This window comes from Notothenia rossii (assembly GCF_949606895.1).
Source record: "Notothenia rossii genome assembly, chromosome: 9".
Classification (NCBI taxonomy): Eukaryota; Metazoa; Chordata; class Actinopteri; order Perciformes; family Nototheniidae; genus Notothenia; species Notothenia rossii.
The window spans coordinates 82,089,171-82,103,969 of record NC_136907.1 but is presented as its reverse complement, the minus strand read 5'-3'; the positions used below and the strand labels follow the sequence as shown (position 1 = coordinate 82,103,969).

The following is a 14,799-nucleotide window of genomic DNA, read 5'->3' as shown; positions in this document are numbered from 1 at the left end:
GAGACTAACGATCTTTAAGACCAGAACCAGGAGACTAACAAGTTTTAAGACCAGAACCAGGAGACTAACAAGCTTTAAGACCAGAACCAGGAGACTAACGAGCTTTAAGACCAGAACCAGGAGACTAACAAGTTTTAAGACCAGAACCAGGAGACTAACGATCTTTAAGACCAGAACCAGGAGACTAACGAGCTTTAAGACCAGAACCAGGAGACTAACGAGCTTTAAGACTAGAACCAGGAGACTAACGATCTTTAAGACCAGAACCAGGAGACTAACAAGTTTTAAGACCAGAACCAGGAGACTAACAAGCTTTAAGACCAGGAGACTAACGAGCAGTAAGACCAGGAGACTTACGATCTGTAAGACCAGGAGACTAACGAGCTTTAAGACCAGAACCAGGAGACTTACGAGCTTTAAGACCAGAACCAGGAGACTAACGATCTTTAAGACCAGAACCAGGAGACTAACAAGTTTTAAGACCAGAACCAGGAGACTTACGAGCTTTAAGACCAGAACCAGGAGACTAACAAGCTTTAAGACCAGAACCAGGAGACTAACGATCTTTAAGAACAGAACCAGGAGACTAACAAGCTCTAAGACCAGAACCAGTAAACTAACAAGCTTTAGGATCAGAACCAGGAGACTAACAAGCTTTAAGACCAGAACCAGGAGACTAACAAGCTTTAAGACCAGCACCAGGATGCTAACGAGCTGTAAGATCAGAACCAGGAGACTAACGAGCTGTAAGACCAGAATCAGGAGACTAACAAGCTTTAAGACCAGAACCAGGAGACTAACAAGTTTTAAGACCAGAACCAGGAGACTAACAAGCTTTAAGACCAGAACCAGGAGACTAACGAGCAGTAAGACCAGGAGACTTACGAGCTGTAAGACCAGGAGACTAACGAGCTTTAAGACCAGAACCAGGAGACTTACGAGCTTTAAGACCAGAACCAGGAGACTAACGATCTTTAAGACCAGAACCAGGAGACTAACAAGTTTTAAGACCAGAACCAGGAGACTAACGAGCTTTAAGACCAGAACCAGGAGACTAACAAGTTTTAAGACCAGAACCAGGAGACTAACGATCTTTAAGACCAGAACCAGGAGACTAACGAGCTTTAAGACCAGAACCAGGAGACTAACGAGCTTTAAGACTAGAACCAGGAGACTAACGATCTTTAAGACCAGAACCAGGAGACTAACAAGTTTTAAGACCAGAACCAGGAGACTAACAAGCTTTAAGACCAGGAGACTAACGAGCAGTAAGACCAGGAGACTTACGAGCTGTAAGACCAGGAGACTAACGAGCTTTAAGACCAGAACCAGGAGACTTACGAGCTTTAAGACCAGAACCAGGAGACTAACGATCTTTAAGACCAGAACCAGGAGACTAACAAGTTTTAAGAACAGAACCAGGAGACTAACAAGCTTTAAGACCAGGAGACTAACGAGCAGTAAGACCAGGAGACTTACGAGCTGTAAGACCAGGAGACTAACGAGCTTTAAGACCAGAACCAGGAGACTTACGAGCTTTAAGACCAGAACCAGGAGACTAACAAGCTTTAAGACCAGAACCAGGAGACTAGCAAGCTTTAAGTGCAGAACCAGGAGACTAACAAGCTTTAAGACCAGGAGACTAACGAGCAGTAAGACCAGGAGACTTACGAGCTGTAAGACCAGGAGACTAACGAGCAGTAAGACCAGGAGAGTTACGAGCTGTAAGACCAGGAGACTAACGAGCCCTAAGACCAGAACCAGGAGACTTACGAGCTTTAAGACCAGAACCAGGAGACTAACAAGCTTCAAGACCGGGAGACTAACGAGCAGTAAGACCAGGAGACTTACGAGCTGTAAGACCAGGAGACTAACGAGCTTTAAGACTAGAACCAGGAGACTTACGAGCTTTAAGACCAAAACCAGGAGACTTACGAGCTTTAAGACCAGAACCAGGAGACTAACAAGCTTTAAGACCAGAACCAGGAGACTAAGGATCTTTAAGACCAGAACCAGGAGACTAACAAGCTTTAAGACCAGAACCAGGAGACTAACAAGCTTTAAGACTAGAACCAGGAGACTAACGATCTTTAAGACCAGAACCAGGAGACTAACAAGCTTTAAGACTAGAACCAGGAGACTAACAAGCTTTAAGACCAGAACCAGGAGACTAACAAGTTTTAAGACCAGAACCAGGAGACTAACAAGCTTTAAGACTAGAACCAGGAGACTAACGATCTTTAAGACCAGAACCAGGAGACTAACAAGTTTTAAGACCAGAACCAGGAGACTAACAAGCTTTAAGACCAGAACCAGGAGACTAACAAGCTTTAAGACCAGAACCAGGAGACTAACAAGTTTTTAGACCAGAACCAGGAGACTAACAAGCTTTAAGACCAGAACCAGGAGACTAACGAGCAGTAAGACCAGGAGACTTACGAGCTGTAAGACCAGGAGACTAACGAGCTTTAAGACCAGAACCAGGAGACTTACGAGCTTTAAGACCAGAACCAGGAGACTAACGATCTTTAAGACCAGAACCAGGAGACTAACAAGTTTTAAGACCAGAACCAGGAGACTAACAAGCTTTAAGACCAGAACCAGGAGACTAACAAGCTTTAAGACCAGAACCAGGAGACTAACAAGTTTTAAGACCAGAACCAGGAGACTAACGATCTTTAAGACCAGAACCAGGAGACTAACGAGCTTTAAGACCAGAACCAGGAGACTAACGAGCTTTAAGACTAGAACCAGGAGACTAACGATCTTTAAGACCAGAACCAGGAGACTAACAAGTTTTAAGACCAGAACCAGGAGACTAACAAGCTTTAAGACCAGGAGACTAACGAGCAGTAAGACCAGGAGACTTACGATCTGTAAGACCAGGAGACTAACGAGCTTTAAGACCAGAACCAGGAGACTTACGAGCTTTAAGACCAGAACCAGGAGACTAACGATCTTTAAGACCAGAACCAGGAGACTAACAAGTTTTAAGACCAGAACCAGGAGACTTACGAGCTTTAAGACCAGAACCAGGAGACTAACAAGCTTTAAGACCAGAACCAGGAGACTAACGATCTTTAAGAACAGAACCAGGAGACTAACAAGCTCTAAGACCAGAACCAATAAACTAACAAGCTTTAGGATCAGAACCAGGAGACTAACAAGCTTTAAGACCAGAACCAGGAGACTAACAAGCTTTAAGACCAGCACCAGGATGCTAACGAGCTGTAAGATCAGAACCAGGAGACTAACGAGCTGTAAGACCAGAATCAGGAGACTAACAAGCTTTAAGACCAGAACCAGGAGACTAACAAGTTTTAAGACCAGAACCAGGAGACTAACAAGCTTTAAGACCAGAACCAGGAGACTAACGAGCAGTAAGACCAGGAGACTTACGAGCTGTAAGACCAGGAGACTAACGAGCTTTAAGACCAGAACCAGGAGACTTACGAGCTTTAAGACCAGAACCAGGAGACTAACGATCTTTAAGACCAGAACCAGGAGACTAACAAGTTTTAAGACCAGAACCAGGAGACTAACAAGCTTTAAGACCAGAACCAGGAGACTAACGAGCTTTAAGACCAGAACCAGGAGACTAACAAGTTTTAAGACCAGAACCAGGAGACTAACGATCTTTAAGACCAGAACCAGGAGACTAACGAGCTTTAAGACCAGAACCAGGAGACTAACGAGCTTTAAGACTAGAACCAGGAGACTAACGATCTTTAAGACCAGAACCAGGAGACTAACAAGTTTTAAGACCAGAACCAGGAGACTAACAAGCTTTAAGACCAGGAGACTAACGAGCAGTAAGACCAGGAGACTTACGAGCTGTAAGACCAGGAGACTAACGAGCTTTAAGACCAGAACCAGGAGACTTACGAGCTTTAAGACCAGAACCAGGAGACTAACGATCTTTAAGACCAGAACCAGGAGACTAACAAGTTTTAAGAACAGAACCAGGAGACTAACAAGCTTTAAGACCAGGAGACTAACGAGCAGTAAGACCAGGAGACTTACGAGCTGTAAGACCAGGAGACTAACGAGCTTTAAGACCAGAACCAGGAGACTTACGAGCTTTAAGACCAGAACCAGGAGACTAACAAGCTTTAAGACCAGAACCAGGAGACTAACGATCTTTAAGAACAGAACCAGGAGACTAACAAGCTTTAAGACTAGAACCAGGAGACTAACGAGCTGTAAGATCAGAACCAGGAGACTAACAAGCTCTAAGACCAGAACCAGTAAACTAACAAGCTTTAGGATCAGAACCAGGAGACTAACAAGCTTTAAGACCAGAACCAGGAGACTAACAAGCTTTAAGACCAGCACCAGGATGCTAACGAGCTGTAAGATCAGAACCAGGAGACTAACGAGCTGTAAGACCAGAATCAGGAGACTAACGAGCTTTAGGAACAGAACCAGGAGACTAACAAGCTTTAGGAACAGAATCAGGAGACTAACGAGCTTTAGGAACAGAACCAGGAGACTAACAAGCTTTAGGACCAGAACCAGGAGACTAACGAGCTTTAGGACCAGAACCAGGAGACCAACGAGCTTTAGGAACAGAACCAGGAGACTAACAAGCTTTAAGACCAGAACCAGGAGACTAACGAGCTTTAGGAACAGAACCAGGAGACTAACAAGCTTTAAGACCAGCACCAGGATGCTAACAAGCTTTAAGACCAGAACCAAGAGACTAACGAGCTTTAAGACCAGAACCAGGAGATTAACGATCTTTAAGACCAGAACCAGGAGACTAACAAGCTTTAAGACCAGAACCAGGAGACTAACGATCTTTAAGACCAGAACCAGGAGACTAACAAGCTTTAAGACCAGAACCAGGAGACTAACGAGCTTTAAGACTAGAACCAGGAGACTAACGATCTTTAAGACCAGAACCAGGAGACTAACAAGTTTTAAGACCAGAACCAGGAGACTAACAAGCTTTAAGACCAGGAGACTAACGAGCAGTAAGACCAGGAGACTTACGAGCTGTAAGACCAGGAGACTAACGAGTTTTAAGACCAGAACCAGGAGACTTACGAGCTTTAAGACCAGAACCAGGAGACTAACGATCTTTAAGACCAGAACCAGGAGACTAACAAGTTTTAAGACCAGAACCAGGAGACTAACAAGCTTTAAGACCAGGAGACTAACGAGCAGTAAGACCAGGAGACTTACGAGCTGTAAGACCAGGAGACTAACGAGCTTTAAGACCAGAACCAGGAGACTTACGAGCTTTAAGACCAGAACCAGGAGACTTACGAGCTTTAAGACCAGAACCAGGAGACTAACAAGTTTTAAGACCAGAACCAGGAGACTAACAAGCTTTAAGACCAGGAGACTAACGAGCAGTAAGACCAGGAGACTTACGAGCTGTAAGACCAGGAGACTAACGAGCTTTAAGACCAGAACCAGGAGACTTACGAGCTTTAAGACCAGCACCAGGAGACTAACAAGCTTTAGGACCAGAACCAGGAGACTAACAAGCTTTAGGAACAGAATCAGGAGACTAACGAGCTTTAGGAACAGAACCAGGAGACTAACAAGCTTTAGGACCAGAACCAGGAGACTAACGAGCTTTAGGACCAGAACCAGGAGACCAACGAGCTTTAGGAACAGAACCAGGAGACTAACAAGCTTTAAGACCAGAACCAGGAGACTAACGAGCTTTAGGAACAGAACCAGGAGACTAACAAGCTTTAAGACCAGAACCAGGAGACTAACAAGCTTTAAGACCAGCACCAGGATGCTAACAAGCTTTAAGACCAGAACCAAGAGACTAACGAGCTTTAAGACCAGAACCAGGAGATTAACGATCTTTAAGACCAGAACCAGGAGACTAACAAGCTTTAAGACCAGAACCAGGAGACTAACAAGCTTTAAGACCAGAACCAGGAGACTAACGATCTTTAAGACCAGAACCAGGAGACTAACAAGCTTTAAGACCAGAACCAGGAGACTAACGAGCTTTAAGACTAGAACCAGGAGACTAACGATCTTTAAGACCAGAACCAGGAGACTAACAAGTTTTAAGACCAGAACCAGGAGACTAACAAGCTTTAAGACCAGGAGACTAACGAGCAGTAAGACCAGGAGACTTACGAGCTGTAAGACCAGGAGACTAACGAGCTTTAAGACCAGAACCAGGAGACTTACGAGCTTTAAGACCAGAACCAGGAGACTAACGATCTTTAAGACCAGAACCAGGAGACTAACAAGTTTTAAGACCAGAACCAGGAGACTAACAAGCTTTAAGACCAGGAGACTAACGAGCAGTAAGACCAGGAGACTTACGAGCTGTAAGACCAGGAGACTAACGAGCTTTAAGACCAGAACCAGGAGACTTACGAGCTTTAAGACCAGAACCAGGAGACTAACAAGCTTTAAGAACAGAACCAGGAGACTAACAAGCTTTAAGACCAGAACCAGGAGACTAACAAGCTTTAAGACCAGAACCAGGATGCTAACGAGCTGTAAGACCAGAACCAGGAGACTAACGAGCCCTAAAACCAGAACCAGGAGACTAACAAGCTCTAAGACCAGAACCAGTAAACTAACAAGCTTTAGGACCAGAACCAGGAGACTAACAAGCTTTAAGACCAGAACCAGGAGACTAACAAGCTTTAAGACCAGCACCAGGATGCTAACGAGCTGTAAGATCAGAACCAGGAGACTAACGAGCTGTAAGACCAGAATCAGGAGACTAACGAGCTTTAGGAACAGAACCAGGAGACTAACAAGCTTTAGGACCAGAACCAGGAGACTAACAAGCTTTAGGAACAGAATCAGGAGACTAACGAGCTTTAGGAACAGAACCAGGAGACTAACAAGCTTTAGGAACAGAACCAGGAGACTAACAAGCTTTAGGACCAGAACCAGGAGACTAACGAGCTTTAGGACCAGAACCAGGAGACTAACGAGCTTTAGGAACAGAACCAGGAGACTAACAAGCTTTAAGACCAGAACCAGGAGACTAACGAGCTTTAAGACTGGAGCACATTAATATGAAGCATCAGTCTGGAGGTGTTGAAGGGCTAGCAGCAGTGAATACCACAGAAGAAGGAAGTGCATACCTTGACAGAGGGAGACTTCGATCTGTGTGGGCTGTTGGCCACGCCCCCTCCCGTTCTGGCCCCGCCCAGTTTCTCCTCGCCCATCACCCGGTCTCGCTCCTCGTCTGGGAGACTCTGAAAGATATCGATAAAAACATCGTTAAAAACAGTCTATTAGTCTTAGAGTCTATTAAAGTCTAATACGGTCGGACAGGACGTACCTCCAGAAACCTCTGCAGGTCCACGTCGTACTGCTTCTTCCTCTGAAACACAAACAGGAAGTGAGAGCAGGCTTCACAATAAGAGCTGCGTGTGTTAGTGGAGACACAGACCTGTTCGCAGCGCTTCTGGAACATGTCCTTCTCTTTCTGTGTCATCAACTTCCACTGCTTGCTGCACAGAACCATCCTCTCAGTGCTGGGGACGTCCTTCATGTTCACCATCAGCTCAGCGCAGTACAGAGAGTACCCGTTACTGCAACACACACACACACACACACACACACCATCAGCTCAGCGCAGTACAGAGAGTACCCGTTACTGCAACACACACACACACACCATCAGCTCAGCGCAGTACAGAGAGTACCCGTTACTGCAACACACACACACACCATCAGCTCAGCGCAGTACAGAGAGTACCCGTTACTGCAACACACACACACACACACACACCATCAGCTCAGCGCAGTACAGAGAGTACCCGTTACTGCAACACACACACACACACACACACACACACACCATCAGCTCAGCGCAGTACAGAGAGTACCCGTTACTGCAACACACACACACACACACACACACACACACACACACACACACACACACACACACACACACACACACACACACACACACACACACACACACACACACACACACACACACACACACACACACACACACACACACACACACACACACACACACACACACACACCATCAGCTCAGCGCAGTACAGAGAGTACCCGTTGCTGCAACACCTTGGTTGTTAGCTCGTTAGCACCTTGGTTGTTAGCTCGTTAGCAACCTGGTTTTTAGCTCGTTTTTAGGTTTCCAGTTTCTCTGTAGTTCTTGGGTCACTAAGCGTTCCAGTTTCTTGAACATCAGCTGTTTAGTTTCCTGTTCATTAGCATGTTAGCAGCTAGCTCCTCGTTAGCTAATTGGGACTCACGGTGGAGGTTTCGTCGGCCGTCCATCGAACTTGTCCTTCAGCTGTCTCTCTGCTTTAGTGAGGACAGAGCGCACGTGATCATCGGCGGAGACGTCAGGGTGAGCCACATGATACGCCCTCATACTGCCCTGCACACACACAGCAAAATAATAGGTTATAGTTCAACAGGTCCATGTCACACCCATTAGAACCTGCAGGGGAGGAGGATAATATGTGTGTGTGTGTGTATGTGTATGTGTATGTGTGTGTGTGTGTGTGTGTGTGTGTGTGTGTGTGTGTGTGTGTGTGTGTGTGTGTGTGTGTGTGTGTGTGTGTGTGCGTGCGTGCGTGTGTGCGTGGTGTACCTCGTAGTCTTTCTGCAGCTCCAGGGCTTTGCTGATCCACTTGAGTCTCCTCTTGTCAGAGAGCTGGGACCACTGTCTCCTCAGAGCCTCCTTCAGCTCCTTCTGACTGACCTGAAACACACGCACACACATATGCACATACATCAATTAGATTGTTAACATGCGATTCATTTTGTTACATAACGTTAGCTAGCTAGCTTGTTGCGATAGCTTACGTAAGTTAGTCATATTGTTATAGAGATATAATGTAATAGTGTATGCTAGCTAATAAACGGGTGTGTGTGTGTGTGTGTGTGTGTGTGTGTGTGTGTGTGTGTGTGTGTGTGTGTGTGTGTGTGTGTGTGTGTGTGTGTGTGTACCTCGGGGTGCAGCTTCAGGTAGGTCTTCTTCTCGTGGTTGTACCACAGCTGTTGGGGAGTTTTGGGTTTCTCTGGCAGGTCGGACTTCTTCCTCTCTTCGATCAGATCAGGATGGTCGTGCCTGCAGGCAGCATCGTTAGCATGCTAACAACACTGGGTGGCTACACACGCTAACAACACACGCTAACCACCCACGCTAACAACACATGCTACCAACACCTGCTACCAACCCACGCTAACAACCCACGCTAACAACACACGCTAACAACCCACGCTAACAACAACCTACGTTAAAAACACATGCTAACAACACATGCTAACAACCCACGTTAAAAACACATGCTAACAACACATGCTAACAACCCACGTTAACAACACACGCTAACAACACATGCTAATAACCCACGTTAACAAAACACACTAACAAAACATGCTAACAACCCACGTTAACAACACACACTAACAACACATGCTAACAACCCACGTTAACAACACACGCTAACAACACATGCTAATAACCCACGTTAACAAAACACACTAACACCACATGTTAACAACCCACGTTAACAACACATGCTAACAACACACACTAACAACACATGCTAACAACCCACGTTAACAACACACACTAACAACACATGCTAACAACCCACGTTAACAACACATGCTAACAACACATGCTAACAACCCACATTAACAACATACACTAACAACACATGCTAACAACCCACGTTAAAAACACACGCTAACAACACATGCTAACAACCCACGTTAACAACACACACTAACAACCCACGTTAACAACACACACTAACAACACATGCTAACAACCCACGCTAACAACACATGCTAACAGCCCACGTTAACAACACACACTAACAACCCACGTTAACAACCCACGCTAACAACACATGCTAACAGCCCACGTTAACAACACACACTAACAACACATGCTAACAACCCAAGTTAACAACACACACTAACAACACATGCTAACAACACATGCTAACAGCCCACGTTAACAACACACACTAACAACACATGCTAACAACCCACGTTAACAACACACACTAACAACACATGCTAACAGCCCACGTTAACAACCCACGCTAACAACACATGCTAACAGCCCACGTTAACAACACACACTAACAACCCACGCTAACAACCCACTCTAACAACACATGCTAACAACCCAAGTTAACAACACACACTAACAACACATGCTAACAACCCACGTTAACAACACACACTAACAACCCACGTTAACAACCCACGCTAACAACACATGCTAACAGCCCACGTTAACAACACACACTAACAACCCACGTTAACAACACACACTAACAACCTACGTTAACAACCCACGCTAACAACACATGCTAACAACCCACGTTAACAAAACACGCTAACAACACATGCTAACAACCCACGTTAACAACACACGCTAAAAACACATGCTAACAACCCACGTTAACAACCCACGCTAACAACACATGCTAAAAACCCACGTTAATAACACACGCTAACAACACATGCTAACAACCCACGTTAACAACCCACGCTAACAACACATGCTAACAACCCACGTTAACAACACACGCTAACAACACACGCTAACAACCCACGTTAACAACACACGCTAACAACACATGCTAACAACACATGCCAACATCTTCTTAACAAATATCCTTTTATCTCTACGTGTAGATTTCTCCTTGTGTTGTTATTTATATGGTTAGTATAGTTAGATTTAGTAGAGTTAGTATAAGGATATATTTGGCTGAGAGTCCTCTCTCTGTGGACCTACAGTGATATCTGTGCCCGATTCACACTACGCACGATCGAGTCTGCCGTGAACTTATAAAGTCTATCTGTAAACAGTGACCTTGTGAAGTCTATCTGTACACAGTGACCTTGTGAAGTCTATCTGTAAACAGTGACCTTGTGAAGTCTATCTGTACACAGTGACCTTGTGAAGTCTATCTGTACACAGTGACCTTGTGAAGTCTATCTGTAAACAGTGACCTTGTGAAGTCTATCTGTAAACAGTGACCTTGTGAAGTCTATCTGTAAACAGTGACCTTGTGAAGTCTATCTGTAAACAGTGACCTTGTGAAGTCTATCTGTAAACAGTGAACTTGTAAAGTCTATCTGTAAACAGTGACCTTGTGAAGTCTATCTGTAAACAGTGACCTTATGAAGTCTATCTGTACACAGTGACCTTGTGAAGTCTATCTTTAAACAGTGACCTTATGAAGTCTATCTGTAAACAGTGACCTTGTGAAATCTATCTGTAAACAGTGACCTTGTGAAGTCTATCTGTAAACAGTGACCTTGTGAAGTCTGTCTGTAAACAGTGACCTTGTGAAGTCTATCTTTAAAAAGTGACCTTGTGAAGTCTATCTGTAAACAGTGACCTTGTGAAGTCTATCTGTAAACAGTGACCTTGTGAAGTCTATCTGTAAACAGTGACCTTGTGAAGTCTATCTGTAAACAGTGACCTTGTGAAGTCTATCTGTAAACAGTGACCTTGTGAAGTCTATCTGTAAACAGTGACCTTGTGAAGTCTATCTGTAAACAGTGACCTTGTGAAGTCTATCTGTAAACAGTGACCTTGTGAAGTCTATCTTTAAAAAGTGACCTTGTGAAGTCTATCTGTAAACAGTGACCTTGTGAAGTCTATCTGTAAACAGTGACCTTGTGAAGTCTATCTGTAAACAGTGACCTTGTGAAGTCTATCTTTAAAAAGTGACCTTGTGAAGTCTATCTGTAAACAGTGACCTTGTGAAGTCTATCTGTAAACAGTGACCTTGTGAAGTCTATCTTTAAAAAGTGACCTTGTGAAGTCTATCTGTAAACAGTGACCTTGTGAAGTCTATCTGTAAACAGTGACCTTGTGAAGTCTATCTGTACACAGTGACCTTGTGAAGTCTATCTGTAAACAGTGACCTTGTGAAGTCTATCTGTAAACAGTGACCTTGTGAAGTCTATCTGTACACAGTGACCTTGTGAAGTCTATCTGTAAACAGTGACCTTGTGAAGTCTATCTGTAAACAGTGACCTTGTGAAGTCTATCTGTAAACAGTGACCTTGTGAAGTCTATCTGTAAACAGTGACCTTGTGAAGTCTATCTGTACACAGTGACCTTGTGAAGTCTATCTGTACACAGTGACCTTGTGAAGTCTATCTGTAAACAGTGACCTTGTGAAGTCTATCTGTAAACAGTGACCTTGTGAAGTCTATCTGTAAACAGTGACCTTGTGAAGTCTATCTGTAAACAGTGACCTTGTGAAGTCTATCTGTACACAGTGACCTTGTGAAGTCTATCTGTAAACAGTGAGGTGGTCTCTGTTCACATGTGTAATTGATAACGTATGAGTCAGTAATAATAATCTCAGTCATCTGGCCCTAAAGCAGAGAGACCTTTCAGATCGAGCAATGAGGTTCGCTAACAGAAGCTAATCCATGTCTCACTTATTATTAGAATCTACTTAACCCACTAAAAGGCCTTACGTTCAATAACTCATCTCTCTCAGATTAATGTGCTTTTGTTCTTCTTTGTGAAACGCCGCTGTGTCAAATGTGCAGTGAAAAAAATCGAGCAGACCCAATCTTTAATAATATAAGCTTCAAAGAGGTGAAGGAGCGACTCACTTGAAGCGCGCCATGTTCTTCTCGAACTCCTCCTTCTCGCGCTGGAACTCAGTGATGTACTTCAGCTGCAGAGAGAGAGAGGTGAGACAGAGCGGAGCGGGGGGGGGGGGGGGGGGGGGGGCGGGCAGGCGGGGGTACGGACCTTCTTCTTCTCCGGCAGCTCCTTGTACTTCTTGGACAGGATCTTGGTCAGGTCCAGGTTGCTCATCTCCGGGTGGATCTTGGCGTACTTGGCTCGTTTCTCCATGAAGAAGCGGAAGTATGGAGTCAGGGGCTTCTTTGGGAACTCCGGGTGAGTCTGACAGGAAACACCATTTAGAGGTCCATTATGAACAGTCCCCTTCCCCATGTCTCTTCTACATCAACATGTGTCCCCTCTTCTCCATGTCTCTCCTACATCAACATGTGTCCCCTCTTCTTCATGTCTCTTCTACATCAACATGTGTCCCCTCTTCTCCATGTCTCTTCTACATCAACATGTGTCCCCTCTTCTCCATGTCTCTTCTACATCAACATGTGTCCCCTCTTCCCCATGTCTCTTCTACATCAACATGTGTCCCCTCTTCTCCATGTCTCTTCTACATCAACATGTGTCCCCTTCCCCATGTCTCTTCTACATCAACATGTGTCCCCTTCCCCATGTCTCTTCTACATCAACATGTGTCCCCTCTTCTCCATGTCTCTCCTACATCAACATGTGTCCCCTTCCCCATGTCTCTTCTACATCAACATGTGTCCCCTTCCCCATGTCTCTTCTACATCAACATGTGTCCCCTCTTCTCCATGTCTCTCCTACATCAACATGTGTCCCCTTCCCCATGTCTCTCCTACATCAACATGTGTCCCCTTCCCCATGTCTCTTCTACATCAACATGTGTCCCCTCTTCTCCATGTCTCTCCTACATCAACATGTGTCCCCTTCCCCATGTCTCTTCTACATCAACATGTGTCCCCTCTTCTCCATGTCTCTCCTACATCAACATGTGTCCCCTTCCCCATGACTCTCCTACATCAACATGTGTCCCCTTCCCCATGTCTCTTCTACATCAACATGTGTCCCCTCTTCTCCATGTCTCTCCTACATCAACATGTGTCCCCTTCCCCATGTCTCTCCTACATCAGCATGTGTCCCCTCTTCTCCATGTCTCTTCTACATCACCATGTGTCCCCTCTTCTTCATGTCTCTTCTACATCAACAGGTGTCCCCTCTTCTTCATGTCTCTTCTACATCAACAGGTGTCCCCTCTTCTTCATGTCTCTTCCACAACAACATGTGTCCCCTCTTCTTCATGTCTCTTCTACATCACCATGTGTCCCCTCTTCTTCATGTCTCTTCTACATCAACATGTGTCCCCTTGTATTCATGTCTCTACTACATCAACATGTGTCCCCTCTTCTCCATGTCTCTTCTACATCAACATGTGTCCCCTTTTATTCATGTCTCTTCTACATCAACATGTGTCCCCTCTTCTCCATGTCTCTTCTACATCAACATGTGTCCCTTCTTCTTCATGTCTCTTCTACATCAACATGTGTCCCCTTTTATTCATGTCTCTTCTACATCAACATGTGTCCCCTTGTATTCATGTCTCTACTACATCAACATGTGTCCCCTCTTCTCCATGTCTCTTCTACATCAACATGTGTCCCCTATTCTCCATGTCTCTTCTACATCAACATGTGTCCCCTTTTATTCATGTCTCTTCTACATCAACATGTGTCCCCTATTCTCCATGTCTCTTCTACATCAACATGTGTCCCCTTTTATTCATGTCTCTTCTACATCAACATGTGTCCCCTCTTCTTCATGTCTCTTCTACATCAACATGCGTCCCCTCTTCTTCATGTCTCTTCTACATCAACACGTGTCCCCTCTTCTTCATGTCTCTTCTACATCAACATGTGTCCCCTCTTCTCCATGTCTCTTCTACGTCAACATGTGTCCCCTCTTCTTCATGTCTCTTCTACATCAACATGTGTCCCCTCTTCTCCATGTCTCTTCTACATCAACATGTGTCCCCTCTTCCTCATGTCTCTTCTACATCAACATGTGTCCCCTCTTCTCCATGTCTCTTCTACATATGTCCCCTCTTCTTCATGTCTCTTCTACATTAACATGTGTCCCCTCTTCTTCATGTCTCTTCTACATCAACATGTGTCCCCTCTTCTCCATGTCTCTTCTACATCAACATGTGTCCCCTC

At 44.8% G+C, this 14,799-nt stretch overlaps 1 protein-coding gene across 4 annotated transcripts in view; it reads right to left on the bottom strand.

The window, feature by feature from the left end:
• The window catches only part of ubtfl (upstream binding transcription factor, like), a 40,807-nt gene that overhangs the window by 4,437 nt on the left and 21,571 nt on the right, over positions 1-14,799 (bottom strand). For all 4 annotated transcript variants that reach the window (XM_079650545.1, XM_079650542.1, XM_079650543.1 and 1 more), the window contains exons 5-12: positions 12,740-12,895; positions 12,598-12,662; positions 8,941-9,061; positions 8,582-8,692; positions 8,238-8,365; positions 7,394-7,535; positions 7,283-7,324; positions 7,083-7,196 (exon numbers count right to left, since the gene is read on the bottom strand). In XM_079650545.1, coding sequence (XP_079506671.1) covers positions 7,083-7,196; positions 7,283-7,324; positions 7,394-7,535; positions 8,238-8,365; positions 8,582-8,692; positions 8,941-9,061; positions 12,598-12,662; positions 12,740-12,895 — 879 coding nt within the window. The remainder of the gene's footprint in view (positions 1-7,082; positions 7,197-7,282; positions 7,325-7,393; positions 7,536-8,237; positions 8,366-8,581; positions 8,693-8,940; positions 9,062-12,597; positions 12,663-12,739; positions 12,896-14,799) is intronic.